This window comes from Macrobrachium nipponense, chromosome 20 (genome assembly GCF_015104395.2).
Source record: "Macrobrachium nipponense isolate FS-2020 chromosome 20, ASM1510439v2, whole genome shotgun sequence".
Classification (NCBI taxonomy): Eukaryota; Metazoa; Arthropoda; class Malacostraca; order Decapoda; family Palaemonidae; genus Macrobrachium; species Macrobrachium nipponense.
Window position 1 is genome coordinate 29,826,899 of NC_061089.1, and position 20,000 is coordinate 29,846,898.

Genomic DNA, 20,000 nt, shown 5'->3' on the forward strand with positions numbered 1-20,000 from the left:
GTAACAGGGCAACTCAACGCTGGGGTATTGATTCACCACCGCCGCCGCTTCTACTGCTGCCGACACAAATGCTTCCTCCTCCTCCTCCTCCTCCTCCTCCTCCTCCTGCCCAGACTCTTATCCGTTTTCCTTCCCTCATCTCCCCTGCCGTAATATTACTACCTCTCTGCTCTGGCTACGACTACCCTCTCTCCTTGATAACCACCATTCGATACGATAACGTTCCTTCAGTTCTCTCTATTGAAAATCTCTCTCTCTCTCTCTCTCTCTCTCTCTCTCTCTCTCTCTCTCTCTCTCTCTTACACACACACACACAAGTAGTGAAGCTTGTGCAGTATACTTCACATGAATGGCTAGTTTTAAAAAGCAAGAACTGGAAGCACCGGGTGCACGAGCAGAAGGCCGAGATTTCGAACTGATTGACTCCTGGCACCAAAAGGGAGACATTTGCGGTAACTCTGGTCCAAGGGAGCCGCATGCCCACCCACCCACTCACTCCCTTTGAAGAATCCCTCAAAAAACACAAACAGTAACTTCGCCTGTGATGGTGAAGGCGAACACAGTGGAGCATCTCGATTCTACAGGAATGTCTGTTCTCGTGGTTTCCTTTTTACAGCGAGTTTCAATTAAAATTCACAACAGTTGCTCCAGGGAGTAACGGCACAAGAATAACAATTGGAAAAAAAAAAAAAATTTGTATCAAGAGAAAATCTAAGCCTAAACCTGAAACCCTGGTCATAGCAAGTATAGACAAAAATCAAAAAGGCCAAAAGAGGCCCAGCAACAGAAAGAGCCAGAGAACGCACTGTACTGTTGACAACTAATCTCTGGGTATGATCCGAGTCATACTCATCAAGAACAACTAATCTCTGAACATGATTCGAAACGTACTCATCAAGAACAACTAATCTCTGAGCATGATCCGAGACGTACTCGTCAAGAACAACTAATCTCTGAGCAAGATTCGAGTCGTAACCGTCAAAAACAAGACAAAATCCCGTCTCTCAGAAATCCCAAGAAGCAAGCAGACCCAGCTGACAAGGAATAAAGCAGGACCCAAACCTAAAAAGGTCAAAAGTTCAAATGAGCTTCCTTCGCCTCTTCGGGTATCTGAAAGTTTTTGGACTAAATAGAGAATAATATTTTATAATATATGAAGGATATTCACTCCGCTGACCCACTAACCCCGAGATTTTACTCAATAAATCACTCGCTTCAAACAACATGGTTATCAATAATCTAATCTTGATTTGATTGTCGCCAAGCACCGAACTTTCATATAATGAAAACGAGATTCACATTTAATAAAACTCTATCGTGGAGCAAAAGTAAACAATTAAATGTTTACTTTTGTTGTTCAGTACCTCAGCAAAGTCTGTTCTCGTGTGTGAGATTACCTTATGAACACCCTGACCCTGGGTGGGAGTGAGCCCAGTGGATGGAAGATTACCTCGTCTAGGATATCCTGTTTTGGTGGTACACATTTTCACAGGATAACAGCGCTCACGAGTTGCGTTTATCTCTCCCTCTCTTTACCCAGTTACGGCCCAAAACTGTCGAATAACGACTAGGTAAATTTTTACTGCAAAGGTCAACAGAGCCACACTGGATTTTATGGAGGGCGCCCATGCAGTCCCTATTCTATTTCGAGACTTGACCACTGGTCTCACAGATTACAACATGAGCACGCAAACACTGGGAGAGAGAGCCAGAGAGAGAGAGAGAGAGAGAGAGAGAGAGAGAGAGAGAGAGAGAGAGAGAGAGAGAGTTTGACCGAGGTGGGTGTCCAGTGGTTACAAGTCATTTTCCTAGACAAAGAAACTAAATTGATTTTTTGTTGATGTTGTCAGTCACTGTCAACTGCTGAAACCAACCAAATATTTCAACTGGAAGTTCACGCTCCATAATCTCCCAGGTACTGTCTCCGAATACCCCTAGAGGGCCTATCAGATAAATAGAATAGAACACAATACAGAATGTCGGCCAGAGACCAAGCGCTGAGCTCTGTGAGCTCATTCAGCGCTGAAACGGTAAAAAAAGGTTTGAAAGTGTAACAGGAAGAAAACCTCGCAGTTGCACTGTGAATCAGCTGTTAGGAGACGGTGGAAAGTAAGATAGAAGAAAGAGATATGAATATACGCATAGTAAAAGGAATGAGAGGGGTTGCAGCATGGGGCCGAAGGGACGCTGCAAATAAGCCCACGTAATGCCTACAGTGCACTGCATGAAGTAATTCGACTATATACTAGTTGTAATGAGGGGGTGGGGGGAATTCCGTTACCTGAAGGTCTTGTAAAAAAAAAAATTCAAAATAATAAAAAGTCTTAACCTTCCAAGAGACATTTTACGTGTCAGACAATCTCTGGTCTCGAGACCATCTTTGATCTTCATTCGAATAATTGTAGCCACCAAGAAAAGTAATGAACACCAAGGACGGTCGAGCGATCCACCACGCGAACTTAAAATTAATTTACGTTATATCCCACTACAACCGCCACGGCGAAAAAGACAATAGAAAGAATTGCGCGTCAAAATCCCACAGGTTAAGAAAAATACTGGCTAGTGAAATAAGACAAATACCACTGGAATCGGAGAAACAAAGCGATGTCTAACCCAAACAAGTACTGGGGGGAGACAACCCAAAACAATCTAAGCAGATTTAATGAGTTAAAGGAACCTTCCTTAGCCGTGCTATGGAATCCTCGTCAGTCTCAAACAGTATTATTATAGCTTACCTTTAAGAAAATTTACTATTCGTTGCATATGCATTATCTAACCTTTTTTACAGCCATGACTTACAATTACAAATCTACTCATTGTTAGTATTCTTACTAACACACCTACACCTACATATGCACTATATATATATATATATATATATATATATATATATATATATATATTATAATAATGATATTCTATAACGTACCTTCATACACACATACTACATACGCAAATAATGGGCACGAATGTTCACAAGGGGTCCAAGCCCTGTCTTCCATAAGTGTCAGGAGACATAATCTATCAAAAAAAAAAATTCCATATTAACACCATCCATTCTTATTGTGATGTCAGTGATAAACTTAAAACTCCACTCAATAAGAACATGATCTACATGCTCAGGATCATAAGTTTACTAAGTAAAGTAAATAGCGTCAGATTGCAGAGACACTAGTTTTCGTTGAACGAAGTAAGAAATCCAAGCAACAAATAACACTGGTAATTGTCGTGGCGGATTAAGTCATATTTGCTGTGGCTATGTTTCAAAAACATCGGCAAGATGCTTCAGATGCGAGCTTGCCATTGGAAGATGCTGTCAGTTCCCTTCCTCAGCCAACGAACGAACAGACTGGTCACATAAGGCAGTCTGCGATAAAACGGGTTTTCTGGGGGAAAAGTTAAACATTTTCTATGGAGCAATGACCACGGCAGCAGAGGGGACTACACTATACCATCGGGTAGGCTTCCATGGATACTGCAACCGTCTTCTTTTTTTAAGCTGTAAAAAATCCCACAGCAAGCTCCGATAACCTCTAACAAGGTATCAAATTTCTAAGACAATGCCTGATGAGAAAACGTCAATCTGCATCTTACCAACCACTTTCCCTGGTATAGACATCAAGTAAATTCATATCCATATAATTCGTAGTCTTCTCGATCAACCTTTATCCATAGATAAAAGAACAATTATTGCTTTAGTCAGTAGTTCCTTTATACCTTTCCCCCGTCCAGATTTATCTTTCAATCCATGAATTTCATCTCACCTTTACTACCAGGCCACAAGTCCCACATTTGTAACCTTAAATCAAGGTGTCTTTATTTCCATTCTTCCATCTCTTAATTACGCTCTTGCATCCTCACCGTTGACTTCGCGAGCATTCTCAAACTGAAATATCTCTTTCCACTCTTGTGTGTCATTTTACTTGGCCTTCCTTATTCCCGCCACATTTTAAATCTTCAAATGACTGACTCCGCTGATCCAGACCTGCATTCAATTCAGTCAGCAGTGTCTCTTGTCCGAGATCCAGTTGTTCACGAGCGTTTCCTTCCCTCTGGTTTTCCTTCCCTGTAAAGCAATTGATTCGGCCTGGAGTTCTTGTTTGCCTTTCCTCCTTATTTTTATTTCTCGCCTCTTTCCACTTCCCTGTTTTCTTTTCGACTACCCTCGCTATCCTCTTGTATGCCTATACGTGAACTTTTCTCCTGTCATGCATTGGTTATAAAGCTCATTTTTTCATTCCTATGTCATTTCCCTATATGGACATATTCCCTTTTCGGTTCGGACTAATCTATAAATGATTTTTATTCCTGATAACTGCTGCGATCTAAGAGGCTTTCATCCAGCGCAATTTTCTCTTATTATCGCTTCGTATATTCTTGTGTTCTCACTTCCTTCTACGCAAAGGCACATGCGTTGTTAATAATTACATATATCTTAGCTTTTACTTCAAACAAATAACGAACATCTCTAACCGCTCCTCTTCTCACAATGACAGCCATTATCTCGCTCTTCTCCCCACACCGGTGCCTGCACCACTTCCTTTGCATAATCTTCCACGAAAGCGGTATCAGTGGAAGACTAAAGCTGTTTCACCGATTTCAATCTGAGCTCAAATTTCTTCTGCTTTTTTTGTACGATTCCCGCCTTTCATCAGTCTTGACACAAAAAAGCCCAAAATCCAACAGCTCAGTGAGCCTGCATAGGAAGTATTATTTTATTCTCATATATAATGAAAGTAATCCAAATCTCTCTCTCTCTCTCTCTCTCTCTCATCTCTCTCTCTCTCTCCTCCCTCTCTCTCTATACACACATACGCTACAAATGTCCTTTAATATCCAATTCACTCTACCTAGGAATTAATATATTTTTATATATGTTAACCCAAGGGGAATTTTGTAGTTGATAATAATTTCGTCCTCTCATGGATTCGAACCAACGCGCAGAGGAGAAATCGGGAACATCACTAAAGTCCCGATTTCTCCTCTGTGCGCTGGTTCGAATCCACGAGAGGACGAAATTATTATCAACTAAAAAATTCCCCCTCGGTTAACATATATGTAAATATATTGATACCGAGGTAGAGCTAATTGAATGTTAAAGGACATTTTGTAGCTAAATGCATGTATATGAATCACGGTGATGTGATAAAAATTCATATATATATATATATATATATATATATATATATATATATATATATATATTATATGTATATATATATTAATATATATTATATCAATATATATAATATATATTATATATATATATAATATATATATATATATCAGACAGGAAGGCGAACAGAAATACTGAACGTGTAATCCAAAGACCAATCAAGAGCATTCCTGGAATACTCTTGATTGGTCTTTTCATCAAAAGGCCAATCAAGAGTGTCCCTGTCCGGCTTCCTGTCTGCCATGTGTATTCGGGCAGGCCTTTCCACGCACATTGTGTGTGTGTGTATGTGTAACGTCCTTGTGTAAAATTTTTAAATCACAATAATCTCTTAACTTCTCGATTTCTTCAGACTTTGGAAAATGTTGCCACTCAGGCTAGATCCAAATGACAAGGAGAAATGAGACATTCGAACTAACCTCCGAGGTATCATTACAAAGTAATGGGGCATCAGAATACCTTCATTCCGTTCTTCATTTGGATCTATTCTCAGTAGTGACAAGGGTGGCCGAAGTTTGAAGGAACTGAGAAGTTAAGAAGGTGGTGTGGTTGTTACAAAACACATACATATCTGGTGAAAAGTGACCCGTAGATTGTAATTATATATATATATATATATATATATATATATCTATATATATATATATATATATATATTTATATATTTATATATATATATATATATATATATATATATATTATATATATATATATATATACTATATATATATATATAATAAATGCGTGCGTGCATGTCCGCGTATGTATGTAATTCCTATTACGGGAATATTAACGTGATATAAATCTCCACATGAATGGCCATGGTGGTTAAAATTCCTCTTGGCTATGTATGCTTTTATACATACATAAACACGCACACACATTTATATATATAGGTAGACAGACAGATATACAATACTGTATTCATACATTGCTAATTATCTGTAGTTATACATAAATAACAACAGTTTTGGTAAAGTTGATGACACCCACCTTACCCCAACAAAATCATACCTAACCTGAATCAACAAGAGTAATTGCATCTTTACCAGTAAATCTGATTGATTAATATATCTACTATTCACCAAATTACCCGGCATTACGCTCATGGTCAATTCACCCTACTGTGTTGGCACATAAATCTTTTTTTGTATATATACAGTGGGAGCGCCAATAGGCCCAAGACGCCGTGATCCTGAGGGCGGTGTTGACACAGAAGTGGTTACTGAAGGTGTTCCTTCAGACCAAGCAACGTCTCAAGAAGATGCCCTCCTGAAAGGAGCCGAAACCCTGCAAGAGCCGGAGGACCCTGTCCTACCCAGTGAACCAGAGCTTCCACCCGACGTACTTCATAAGCACGACGAAAGCATCGTTTTCAAAGTATGTAGTATGGAAAAAATACGTTTTCATTGAAATGTCAATTCTGCAAAAGTAGTTTATTACCAAGATTATTGTCTCCTTTTTTTTTCTATGACGCGAACTGTTTTTTCTTGCACTTCCCAAAATGGAAAGCTTTAAAGACAAAAGCCATTGCGATATCGATGTCTGCAATGCCTCCGAAGAAGCACACTGCACACTTCAACAGTGTCTCCGTGTCTTTGCAGATCTTAACGGAAGAATATTCAGACAGAGCAGTCGATCTCCTATGCAATCACTTCTTCAAAGACGAACCTTTGGGCAAAGCTCTCTACCTTGACAGCCCAAGAGAAGTCGACCACTGGCTCTCCAAAGTTCTGCCACATATGGTATGGTCATCTCGCCATTTCTAATTTATCATTTAAAATAACGAAATTATAAGCATTGTTTTTCCAAAGGGGAGCTCCTAAGCAGCAATTTTTCTCATTTCTGTAGTTCTCTTTATAATTTATATACCTGCATAATGGGTGCATGAAAGGTGAAATAAGTAGTGTCTAGTATGGATCTTTTTAGCATTATAGGTATTTTTTTACCATGTTTTAAAAGTAATAGACTGCAAAAAGGAGTAAGGACAAACCTAAGTAATCAAGTGTGAAACATCAGCCGGGACATTCATTGAGAACTGGGTCGCCCCGAACTCAACTTCGTCGTCCCGTATTGGCAAAACGAACATACCTTTAGGTCAGCTTCCTTAAATGACGGTTGTTGATCGTATATTTGATGATTTCGATGTTGGCTTCCTTTCCCTTGAAACAGATCTCGCACGGGGTGTCCGTCATGGCAATAGACGAAGCAGCCGAAGGGCGACTCGTTGGCGTTGCTATCAACAGCATCAAAAGACGGGGAGACCCCCCGGGTCCTGATGACTTCTTAGCTTGGATCGACCCCAAAAAGGATCCCAAGATGTATAGGATAATTTCCTTTTTGACACAACTAGCGGGAGACATCGACTTTTATGGAAACTACAATGTCGATAGGGTACATATCATCGTTCACCTGAATGTGCAATGAACATGAAAAATGGTCCTGCACTGAACTATATCATGTCAAGCCTCATTCCATTCACAATAAAATTGACTAAACGTGACTCAATCTGAAATGTAGCCTAGAATAATCATGCTGAACAACACACACGATGTATTCCAGTTTCAAAAGCAATAACGGACTGGATTTGTTTCTCTTCATTTTAGTTTCTGAGTTTCGAACTGCTGAACGTTGACAAAGAATATGGCGGTCGTGGCATTGCATCTATGCTGGTGGAACAGAGCTGCAATGTTGCCAGGAAACAGGAATTCACTTGTTTGGTGGCAGAAACAACAGGTTAGTCAAACTGCCATTTACTTCCAAAAAGAAGAACGTATCATTTCCATTACTTACATTTCCTCCTCAATGGAACTGACATTCTTAAAAAGAAATGACTCTGAGCATTGGGTGTGTATACATGAGCCATAGACATTTTGTCACGTGGCATTACTCTTATTTTGTTTGCCAACAGGAATCTTTTCGGCCAAGATCTTCGCCCGCCATGCCTTCAAGACCATCCGGGAGGTGCAATATTCCCAATACCGTCAGAATGGTCGTCTCTGCTTCCCCAATACAGGAATCCACACTTCGGCAAGAGTCTGCGTCAAGATTTTACCCCCTATAGAAGAATCCACAACCTAGATCCTCCAATAGGACATAGGCTCAATCTATATCAATAATTCATGATGTCTTCATTTCTATTACATTCTATTTGGTTCACAGTTGAAGTTTACTAGAAATAATTGGAAGTGATGTTGATTTATGCATTTTGTGTAGATATATAATATAATAATTATAATAACACGTATTCCAAGAATGAATACAAAATAACGAACTGTATCGTCGAAGGCTTCATCATCATTAAGCGAACCATAGGAACGAACTTCAGCAAAAACCTCTTCATTCCGTAGCACTTTTCAGATAGTGATGTCTGCTGCCGTCAGTTAAGCAACTGAAGTAGATGTATGATTCCATTTGGGTTTTTATTTTTATACCTTAGTACTGATATACAGCCAGCCCCGTTCCATTGATCTTTTCTCTTTCTTTACATCTGCTCTTATGAAGTCGCGCCAGTAACATATTACAATATATATGTATAATTCTATCACAGTGCCTAGACATCATGATGATGATGATGATGATGATGATGATCTATAACACACATGAAACGATATGCTATCCACCAAGCGACATCTCAAAAGCTACAGCAGCAATTCGCTGACCAGGCAAAACCGCCGCAGAAAATGCTGTCAGGAAATCATTCTTCTTCTATACAGAAATGACCCGTTTGTGAAAAAAAATAAGACTGTAGCAATGTGTCCTTTAATAAATGTATAATAACGAATCTGTATGTAGCATTTAAAGTACAATGTAATCTCAGTCAAAGTCAAATAGCATGGATGACTAACTGTAGCTTTCGCAAACTTAGATCACAGATGACATCAGTCTCATGAAAATGCCACACTGAACTTGGTCTTTCCTTCTGTCCAAAAAGAATGCAACATTTACGCGACGATTTTGGTTTCAACAAATTGCCAGTCTAAACTCACTGTACATATCTGTTAAAGAGTGGAGCTTTATGGCCCACAGATACTTCTCTGTTTAATGCCAAACTACCAACAAACGACAAGGACACGAAGGAAACGAAAAAGGACACGAACTGGAAGCCATGCAAATACAAACAAAAGTAGCGACAATGGAGCAAAATCAACATCATACGGCACACGATTTATGTAAACATGAATCAGTAGATTTTATAACTAAAACATTCCGGAGAGTTAACGGAATAATATTACTATCACCATACAGAAACCTTAACAACACATTTATGAAGTGAACGTTTTTTCCCAGTGGCAAATTCTTCACTGATTTCATCCTAAGACTTTCTGTCCTATTTATCTTCTTATGAATGAGAGGCTCATTTTCTCCTCCTGTTCCATCTCCTCCTTCCGAGGCACATAAAAACAATTCCATCTGATAGCGTTTGAATGAACTGCCTCCCCTAACATGCCATCAACCACTTCCTGAAGGCAATACTCCCCTCGGAATGACGGCAGTTGGTGAGAGACTCGCTATTGAGCTTTCCCATTCCCAACTCAGCGCCATAAGGGACAAAAAGACCAACTCCAAATTTCAAGTGGGTCTGTCCTCCAGCACATATCGACCCCTCACGCAGTCGATACTACGCTGTTTTCTATAATCAGGAATAAAGAAATCATTTCGCATTTCACTGGGATGTGATGTGCTCTCTCTCTCTCTCTCTCTCTCTCTCTCTCTCTCTCTCTCTCTCTCTCTCTTTCTCTCTCTCTCTCAAAAATCTGTTTATTTCTTATACGCCTCATGAACTTAGAAGCACCTTGCATAAAGAAACTCATACATAACAACCATACATGTAGGCTACATAGGAAAACAATTATATCTATAAATAATGGGAACCCATACAAGTACATCTAACAAACAAACGCAAACGCACCAGCGCACGCAAACGTATATTTTATACATTATATATATAAATAAAGGTTTTTGCCACCACGAAGGAAAAAAAATGAAAAGCGAGATAGCCAAGCACTTTCGGTCTAGTTCGACCCTTTACTCAGTTGTGCCTGAGTAAAGGGTCGAAATAGACCGAAAGTGCTTGGCTATCTCGCTTTTCATTTTTTCCTTCGTGGCAAAAACCTTTATTTATACATAGCACCACGTTTTATATACTTCGTGATCAAGTTATTCATATATTATATATATAGTATATATATATATATGTATATATATATATATATATGTATATGTATATGTATGTATAATATGAGCGTGCATGTTTATTTGTTAGATGTACTTCTATGGGTCACCGGTAGACACACACACACACACATCTAAATATAGCATATTTTCATGGGCATAGTTTCTAATGAGAGCAATAATTATGAAAAATCAAATATGTTCAGGTATTATCTTGAGTTCAGTGTATTCGTTTTCTCTATTTTCCCTTACTTCGCGTGTAAATGACCCTAATTCACTTCGAACTCTTCCCAAAGCCATGCAGGTGATTCGGCGCTTCCCCTGGCTATGAAAACGAGTATTTATGTGATACAAAGTTTTCCAGGGATAAGATTTACCGAGACTGTGGACAGTGAGGTGGGCCGCTTGGATTAGTTCTCGAGTGTCTGGCGGGTCTGGTTTGTGTACCACGTGACTAGTCGAGTCCCTTTCGCATGGTATCCTTCATCGTGGCTGTAATGTCCCCCCCCCCCCCCCTCCCCACCCCTCTCTCTCTAATATATATATATATATATATATATATATATATATATATATATATATATATATATATATATATATATATATATATATATATATATACATATATATATATATATATATATATATATATATATATATATATATGGGACATCATGAATGGAGGAAAAGTGGAAACAACAGAGTGGTAGCTAGGCCTTTCGACACACGGTCCTTTACTAACTAGTAAAGGAATGTGTGTCGAAAGGCCTAGCAACCACTCCGTTGTTTTACTCTTCCTTTGTGGCATCTGCCTATATATATATATATATATATATATATATATATATATATATATATTATATACATATATATATATAATCTTGAATTAAGCTTAAGTGAGGTGTTTTCTGTTATCTGCCGATTTTTGGTTATAGTGAATTGGTTAAATCTGTTCATTGGACAATTTCAGCCTTTTGTAAGTTGTTCTATTTCAGGGCTTCGGTTGAGGTTTCTGTAAGGTGTTTCATGAAGGTGGCACCTTGGCGTTATTGGTAACGTTCACTTCTCAGCCGATTTGCAGTAGTGCACCAAACATATTCATGTCTGAAGGATTCACACGTTTCTACTGGACATATTAATCTATCGTGGCTTTGTTCATTGTAGCTTCTCTCTGCGAGGCATCCGACAAGAGGCAAGCGGTACGTAGCATCTCTAGGAAATGTTTCCAGGTGATAACAATGCTAATATTAAGGATGCAATTTTCAATCCTTGGCAAAGGCCCCCTTTTTGTATTCTTACACTTTCTCGCTCCCAAGAGTCCAAAAGTATACCATACCAACCTCTCTATCTATCTATCCTTTCGTCGTCAGAGAGAGTGAGATTTTGTTCGATACCCTCGAGGTGTACAAAGTCGTAGTTTAGTGACCCGGTTGAAACAGACTTTTCTTATGGCCTGCTAGAAGGAAATCCCTCTTCTCCACTTCATCATGTTACCAAGTACCTTCCAAGGGAGAATCCTATCTGTTAACAATTCATTTTCATTTGTTAAGTGTTTTTGTCTTATAAGACGCTCGTTACACTATAATGCTCGTTGCTAGTGTTGTCCTGTATATCCCTGTAGTGATCTCTCAAAAATAACAGCCCGAACGCCACTCGTGGCACCTTGACCTTTTTAAAGCTACTCCAGACATCGCAGACAACTTGTACACTTCCCATCGTTCCTAGGAGGTCAGACACAAACACTAAGTTCTTCCACGCATAAATCAAACCTATGAATGACCACAATTCAATAATGACCCTTCTACCTTCTGTCTATCCAAAAGAGCAAAGAAACAAGCTATTCCGAGAGGTGGCCAATCGATGAGAGCGTCTCGTTCTCACCTTCCGTGTTTCCCATCAGGACAAAAGCGTCATCCAATCAAAATGGCACCAGAGATTTCACGTAGCTTACAGGGATGCCTAAGTCAGCAGCAGTAGTCGTGTTTGTTTGTACGTGTGTGAAATATTTGCTAGTGCTCTATCTTTCCCTGTCTTCTCTTTGAATATACCTACAATAACCAAACGAGGTTCCACATGGCACCATATATTTAGGCATAGAATAAGAACATCAGTCATAATAAACAGAATAACGCTGACATACACATATATTATACAGTATGTTCCAACTGCCGGAAGATAATAATACAAATGGGAGGCGAGAAGGGAAGGAACAACATGGCAGGTTTTGAAGAAGTTGAATGTATTCCTTCTTGGCTGCTATCCCAAATGTATCAAGTCCCCATTAATGACAACATCTACAACAACAAATAACAACGGAAACTAAGGCCTTATGAGTACAAAACGGTCAAGAAGTATTTGCTTTCAATACATTTCACACTCAACAGACTGAAGATGTTTAAAGCGGCGCTTCTTGTGTGTACTCGATCTATCTGTGGCAGTTGGACATGGAAGGAACCAAGTGGGCTTCGATCAACTTTCCTCTGAACAGATGAGCCTCTGTCCTAATGACCCTTTATTATCAGTACCTAGGCTCCCCTGTCCACTCATATCGAAATAGGTGGTTTTAACGAAATCTACCACGAAATGCAAATATTAGACATTTTCAATTGAAATGACACTGAAATTTGCAAGGAAAACTAATCAAAACTTTGGTTAAAAATGACAACATTTCACTGCTGAAAGAAAAGTCCACATTTCGTGGAAGGTTTCGACCACCAATATCTGCATCACATGTGCCCAACAAAGGACACTAAAGTTGTGACCATAATATGACATTTATGTAAAATATAAATATGAGTACATAATATATATATATAAATACATGTTGTTATCTATGGTATTGTTGAAATCTTGAATGCAATTTCTATGTGTAACATAACTCAAGAGTTTTATGTTAATAATAGAAGTAGGATTTTAAAAGTTGATGGAGGAATTAAACCGACGGATCTTCCAATAACAATAAAACCAGCGAAGGTTGACCAGGTAACTTCCAGCACAAAAAAAAATAATAATAACCTTCTCTGCGCCCAAAATACCTAGTTACCTGAGCAGCCTTCGGGGGTCCTCCTAAAACTGCATGACGGCCTTACCATGCCTAAACCTCACATGATTAGCTTCTACTCATTAAGGACACAAATCATTAGTATCTGTAACCTCTTTCAGTTCCATGTCAACAGGGCCTACATGCAGGAAGAATCCCACGCCACTTTCTAACAAAGTTCAACACAGTCTATATATATATATATATATATATATATATATATATATATATATATATATATATATATATATATATATATATAGTATATAATATATATATACACACACACACACACACACACACGTCTTTTTTCGAAACATGAAAAAACAGCCTATATATATATATATATATATATATATATATATATATATATATATATATATATATATATAGTATATATATATATATATATATATATATATATATATATATATATATATTATATATATATATATATATATATATATTTATATATATCATATATACGTATATATATATATATATATATATATATATGTATATATATATATATATATATATATATATATATATATAAAACCAATGACATTTAATGAACATCATTAGAGATATGGCTATGTTGATTCCGGAAAGCTTTTAGTTCACCGTTCACCAGTCTAGTATGTACAATAACCCTTCTACATGCCATCTCCTTCAAAACTTAACAAATTTGGAAAACCACGACACTACCTGATTTGTGGCCCAGACAATGTATAAGTGTCTATAGATTCTACCTGAATTTAGGCCCTTGCAACGCATGAGCTCTTGACCTTTTCTGAGGAAACGAGGAAACTAAAATATTCTGAGGATTTCATGATGGTAAATAAACAATTGTGAAACGATAAATGGTTAATAAATAATTTAGTAGTTTTATTTACCTTCTCCCCCATTAGTGCTATTTGCATGATAGAGTATCATCAATATAAAATGTACACTGACAAGGCAGCGTGCACTCAAAAAAACCGTCAATCAAAGCACAAATCTTAATTCTCCAAGCGCTTCCCAGCTTTTTCTCCATCCGATGGAGCGTCAAATGCTGGTGGGGAATAACTATCCAACATCCTACACGCTGTAAATGGCTGGTTACTAATGTTGCTTTATTTGAAAAAATACTCGTGTGACCTTAAGACGACAGAATATGGCTGAAGCCATGAACAAGACTACACACGCATCGACAATGCCTTACTCCTGATTATCAGTAAAAGATTCAAAGTGACAGATTCCCTGGAGAAGCATCACCGTTACAAGAAATGGAAACGAATCCTATATTTTTTATCCATTCAGGAGGCAGACCCCTTGTCACAAGTAAAGGAATATCAGTTTCTATCGGCCTAGGAGAAGGTATCATGGAGACAGAAACTATTGTATTAACTCCTGCAAGACTAAAAAATAACATTATAAGTGATCAGCCCGTCTACAATAACATGACTCAATGAGAAAGCTACGGAAGATGCAATGACTATTCACTGTCAGATGATGACGCTATACCTGCTGATCAGTCAAAATACCAATATGAATTAAATACAACGAAAAACAAATAATCAAGGGTACGGAGCCACTTTATAGAAAGACTGGGTAAGATTGAGCGTATACGCGTCACGATCCAGACAAAACAAAAACGATTTTGTATAGTTCTATAAAATGAAAAGCATTTTTTCAGCACACATTCATGGCAGCTCCAACCTCCAAATATAGCCTCGTGGCTTGCATAACGACAACATTTCCTTCAACTTAGGCCACTTCTTCACTATCAGTCGCTGCAACAGACATGATTTCCAAAGGGCTTTCTCTTACAGAGCGATAGACATTACTTGAAACTTTCTTTATCCAGTGCATGAGCCCTGAAATTATAAACCAGTTACTAGCTCTCCTAAAAACCTTAATCACCCATCGCCAAGTCCACAAGTAACTTCCTCTTGAAACTTCATTACCTATTATCTAAAATCATTCAAGATACTGGACAATGTCTGTTTCGACTCAAGTCAGTTCTAATTTCCACTGGAATTTTCTTGTGCCATGAATTTCCCTCCCTTGAAATTTCGTTGCTATCTATCCATAGATGTTAGATCTAAGTTCTATGCGATACTCAAACTGTTTTGACCCCTAACTTGCAATACAACAGAGATCGGAGACCTTTTCTTCCTGTGAAAACGATAAACCGAAATTAGGATCAAGAGACAAGATGGAAATATCAAGTCCATAAGTGGCAACAAAGGAAGGAGAGAATGACTGGACATAACAATAAAGGACAGAAATGGAACTCTTTCCACAAGATATAAACGTAAAGTCAATTTCGAAAGCTCATTTAATATGGCAATGGATAGACAACATCTACATTTTACAGAAACTCTGCCTACTTGGAAATTTTTATCACTGGAAACAAGATCTATGATATGACATGATGGTAATCTCTCAATTAAGATTGTAAAAGGTATAAAAGGCCTTAAAGAAAATGCTTTGATACCTGACATGTTATAACTAAACATATGGGTCCTAAGAATTGGAAAAATAAGTTGACTGTCAAAATTTCAAAATAAAGAATTTTGAGAATGTATGATAACTAACGGTTTGATGCTGCTGGCCATTTTTTCAAGAAAAAATTCGTAACAATTTATCACATTACTGACAACGGAATAGCTTACAAACATGAAGCAGACATTCATCGAAAAATCATGACTGAAAAAGTACCACAAAAATCACCCTAAATGAGTATCACTAAAACTTTTCAGCACCCTAATCTGGTTACCAACCTTGTGATGAGGAAAAGCCCTGGCAACCAGGAATCCCAGGAAATGAGGTCCAATATTGTTTACAACTGTGAGTGATCAGGAGAGACATGCAAGTGCCTCTCAATAAGCTATATTAGGCTCACGAGGCAACTATAAGGACCCAACTTCAAGGCCATGGCAACATTGGAACCATCCACCAACATTTTGTGGAAGTGCAGAGCAAGAAAATGTTTCTTAAGTAAGCAACTTCGTGGACAAAATCTAAATCTGTGAAAATTTTCTTTGTTAATTTTCCTTTTAGTAGATTTTTTTTATTAATCCTTAATTTTGTATTCTGCTTAACTATATTTTGGAATGTAGTTCTATTCTCAATCATTAAGTATTTCTGATGAAGGCAGCTGTCTCCAGATGAGAATAAAAATGAGCAACACAACGTTCATTTTTGTCTCTTCCTTTGGACTTATGGTCTCGAAGACAAAAGGCTCAGATTATTATTATTATTATTATTATTATTATTATTATTATTATTATTATTTTATTATTATTATTATTATTATTATTATTATTATTAATTATTATTATTATTATTATTATCATTATTATTATTATTATTATTATTATTCAATTCATATGGAACAGGCCCAAAGGGGCCGCTGACTTTAATTTCAAGCATCCAAAGAATATGGTGCTCATTGAAAGAAGTAACAGCAGGTAAATGGAAATACAGAGCAGATAGATTATTATTTTATTATTTTATTATTATTATTATTATTTTATTATTATTATATTATTATTATTATTATTATTAATCATAAGATGAGCCCTATTGATATGGAACAAGCCCACAGGGGCCACTGACTTGAAATTTAAGCTTGCAAAGAATATGGTGCTCATTAGCAAGTTAGAGACGGTAAAGGGAAATACAGAAAAGGGAGCTCTCATTTATTTAAAAGAAAATATTAATTAATAATTAGATAACAATGTATTAAAATGCAAGAAAATGGCATTAGAGTACTAATGAATTACATCTTCGCTTGAACTCTTGAAGTTCCAATTGCACGACATCCTCAGGGAGACTTCCAAAGTCCAAAGGTGTGAGGATTAAAGGACTACTGGGACCGAGAAGTTCGACAGCGAGGCACCTTTACTGCATATTGGTGCTGCTGTTCAGCAAATCTAGTTGCTCTCGGCAGGAAAAGGGGATCGTAGATCAACTGTGAATGTGAAAGATCTCTATTGAAACAAGTCATAACTGACAATGTCAGTAAATAGAAACCTACCACCACGAACCACCCGATCTAAAAGAGATAAACCTCCTGCAGAGGAAGACATTCACACCGGAGAACAGCATTCTAATAAAAGAAGGACAAATGACCTATATCAGGTTGCACAGATTTTATCATTTATAAACATATAAGGCCTTACGTACAATATCTAACAACCGTGCAGCATTTGCTAGCACTGTCATTGGATGTTTCTCAGAAGTAAGATGCAAATCAGAATGCCATGCAGAGTCCTTTCTGGAGTTCGTCAACCGACAACATCCAAACATAAGGTTTACTATGGAGAAAGAGGAAAATAACAGGCTTCCTTTCCTTGATCTTATTGTTTCCAGAGGTGACCCAGGCTTTTACAAAAGTGTGTATAGAAAAAAAACATATTTACTGGTTTGGGAATTAATTTTTATAGTTCGTGTTTCTTTACTTTTAAACGGAACTCTATTTTAACCCTCCTCCATAGAGCTTATACTCACTCACCAAACTGAATGAGCTTTCACGACGAAATATCCTTTCTGGTGAGATATTCTAATAATAATTGTTTTCCTTTACGACTTTTATTCAGATCTCTAAACAAACTGCTAATGGAAAAAAATGTGCATTCAACACCTGTATCTACTGTACAGGCTGAAGATGTTTGCAAGTTTCCCTTTCTTGCATGATGATACCTTCAGGAGAGCATGCACATCCATTATTCAAAAGAGGTTTCCGGCTGTGGACTTGAAAATTATCCCCAAAAATCCCTTAACTATTGGATCTCTGTTTAGAGTCAAAGACTGAGTCAGTCCTCTGCTTTCGTCCAGCGTCGTATATAAATACACTTGCCCGAGATGTGATCACGGGACATACGTGGGATGCACGAAGAGGCTGTTGAAGGTTCGAATAGATTCCCACAGGGGCATAAGCCATAGAAACAGGTAGTAGGTTATCTAATCCGGAACAATCTATTATACGTAATCATTCAAAAACATGCAAAACCTATATTGACAGCAAGGATTTTTCTATCTTGGGCCAATAACTGCGGAACAACAACCACCTGACTATTTTCGAATCTATAATCATCAAAAAGACTGTACCGTCGTTCAACACCCAAACGTCCTCTGTAAAATTGTTCATATCGTAGTTTGGGCAGCTGGTTTGCCTCACTCTGTTTTTACTTATTTTTGTTAGTCTTACTCTTTCTTTTGAATAGGTAGGTGTTTCTAAGATTTTAGTGAAGTCCTGTACTTGTAATTTGTTTGCCTTTGAAGGTGCTGTTGAATTTTAACTTTTTACTTTATAAATATAAATTAAATATAAATTAAATCAAATTGAGTATTAATGTTCGCAAATGTTATATATTTTTAACCTTGAAAATGCGACTTGGAATTCGTCGCGAAACGTCGGCATTGAAATAAACTCTTAAAAGACGAGGATGCCTTTCCCTACTACTTCCTTCGTGATATATCTTTCAACTCCAGTTCCGGCACTTATGTGTATATATATAAATATATGTATATATAACTAAAAATAGCAGTGGGCCAGGAACACTACCCTGTGGAACTTCAGACACAATAGACCTTGGTTCACTAAAGATCCCAACAACAGCAACACATTGCCCCCTACTAATAAGGAAATCAATCCCAAAACATATCTAGCCACTCCAAGATTCTGAAGTTACATACATATAAGAGCCGTATGATTTACTACATCGAAAACAGCACTACAATCTATCTGAATCAATCTGCACTCAAAACCATTATAAAGGTTCTCTTGCAAATGGCATATCAGATGCAAAAAAGCATCACAGGTACCTAACTGCTTCCTATATGCATATTGACTATATTGACTATCACTTAGGAGAGGTGTGTTCTTAAAATATAACCCCCACACAGGCCAAATAAGCACACACACTATATATATATATATATATATATATATATATATATATATATATATATCATAATATATATATATATATGCTGTTGCTTTCGTAACGCATATTTCTTCTCTATAACCATGAAATGTTGGAAAAGGGTTTGCAATATTTTCAGATTCCTTGTTTAGCCTAGAGTTATAGTATGTTCTAAAAATGTATATTCAGATTTCGCATAACGTAATTTAAAAGTTGTGAATATAACTAAGAAGTGAAAAGAGAGAGAAATTTTTGCATTGTACATAGCGCGAGGCATGCTCGATTTTGTTTACATAACTTGTCATCACTCGAGATAAGGAAAGCTCAAAGTCTCCGTTTTGTTTTGAAATCCTGTCAATCATACTCGTTCGAGTCTGTTTCAAACGTGTACGTCTTTCTCGAGAAGTCACGTGGAAATTTCACCATATTCCTCTGGTATTGCATCATCTTTTCGCAAGATTGTTCTAGAACCTTCTGTTTGAGCATTCGTCATCTTTGGGAAGTGACGACATTTACTTTTGCTTTCTTTATAAATAATTATTCCTTTCATATTAAAATACCTTTATTGTCTTAAATCACGTAATAATATTTGTTATTTGTGATTGTATTTTGTATTTCTCTTTAGACATTGTTTTGAAAGAGAATTTTTATGAAAGTAATTGTCTCTCGACCCCAAAACGTTTTGTGTGAC

The 20,000-nt window shown here is 37.3% G+C and overlaps 2 protein-coding genes across 3 annotated transcripts in view; one reads left to right on the forward strand and one right to left on the reverse strand.

Moving 5' to 3' along the window:
* The window catches only part of LOC135224264 (uncharacterized), a 47,609-nt gene extending 39,020 nt beyond the window's left edge, over positions 1-8,589 (forward strand). For both annotated transcript variants that reach the window (XM_064263114.1, XM_064263120.1), the window contains exons 3-7: positions 6,339-6,556; positions 6,781-6,921; positions 7,349-7,570; positions 7,783-7,912; positions 8,088-8,589. In XM_064263114.1, the coding sequence (XP_064119184.1) occupies positions 6,339-6,556; positions 6,781-6,921; positions 7,349-7,570; positions 7,783-7,912; positions 8,088-8,257 (881 nt within the window). In that variant the 3' untranslated portion in view covers positions 8,258-8,589. The remainder of the gene's footprint in view (positions 1-6,338; positions 6,557-6,780; positions 6,922-7,348; positions 7,571-7,782; positions 7,913-8,087) is intronic.
* Positions 1-20,000, reverse strand: part of LOC135224253 (calcium-binding mitochondrial carrier protein Aralar1-like) — a 273,099-nt gene that overhangs the window by 217,775 nt on the left and 35,324 nt on the right.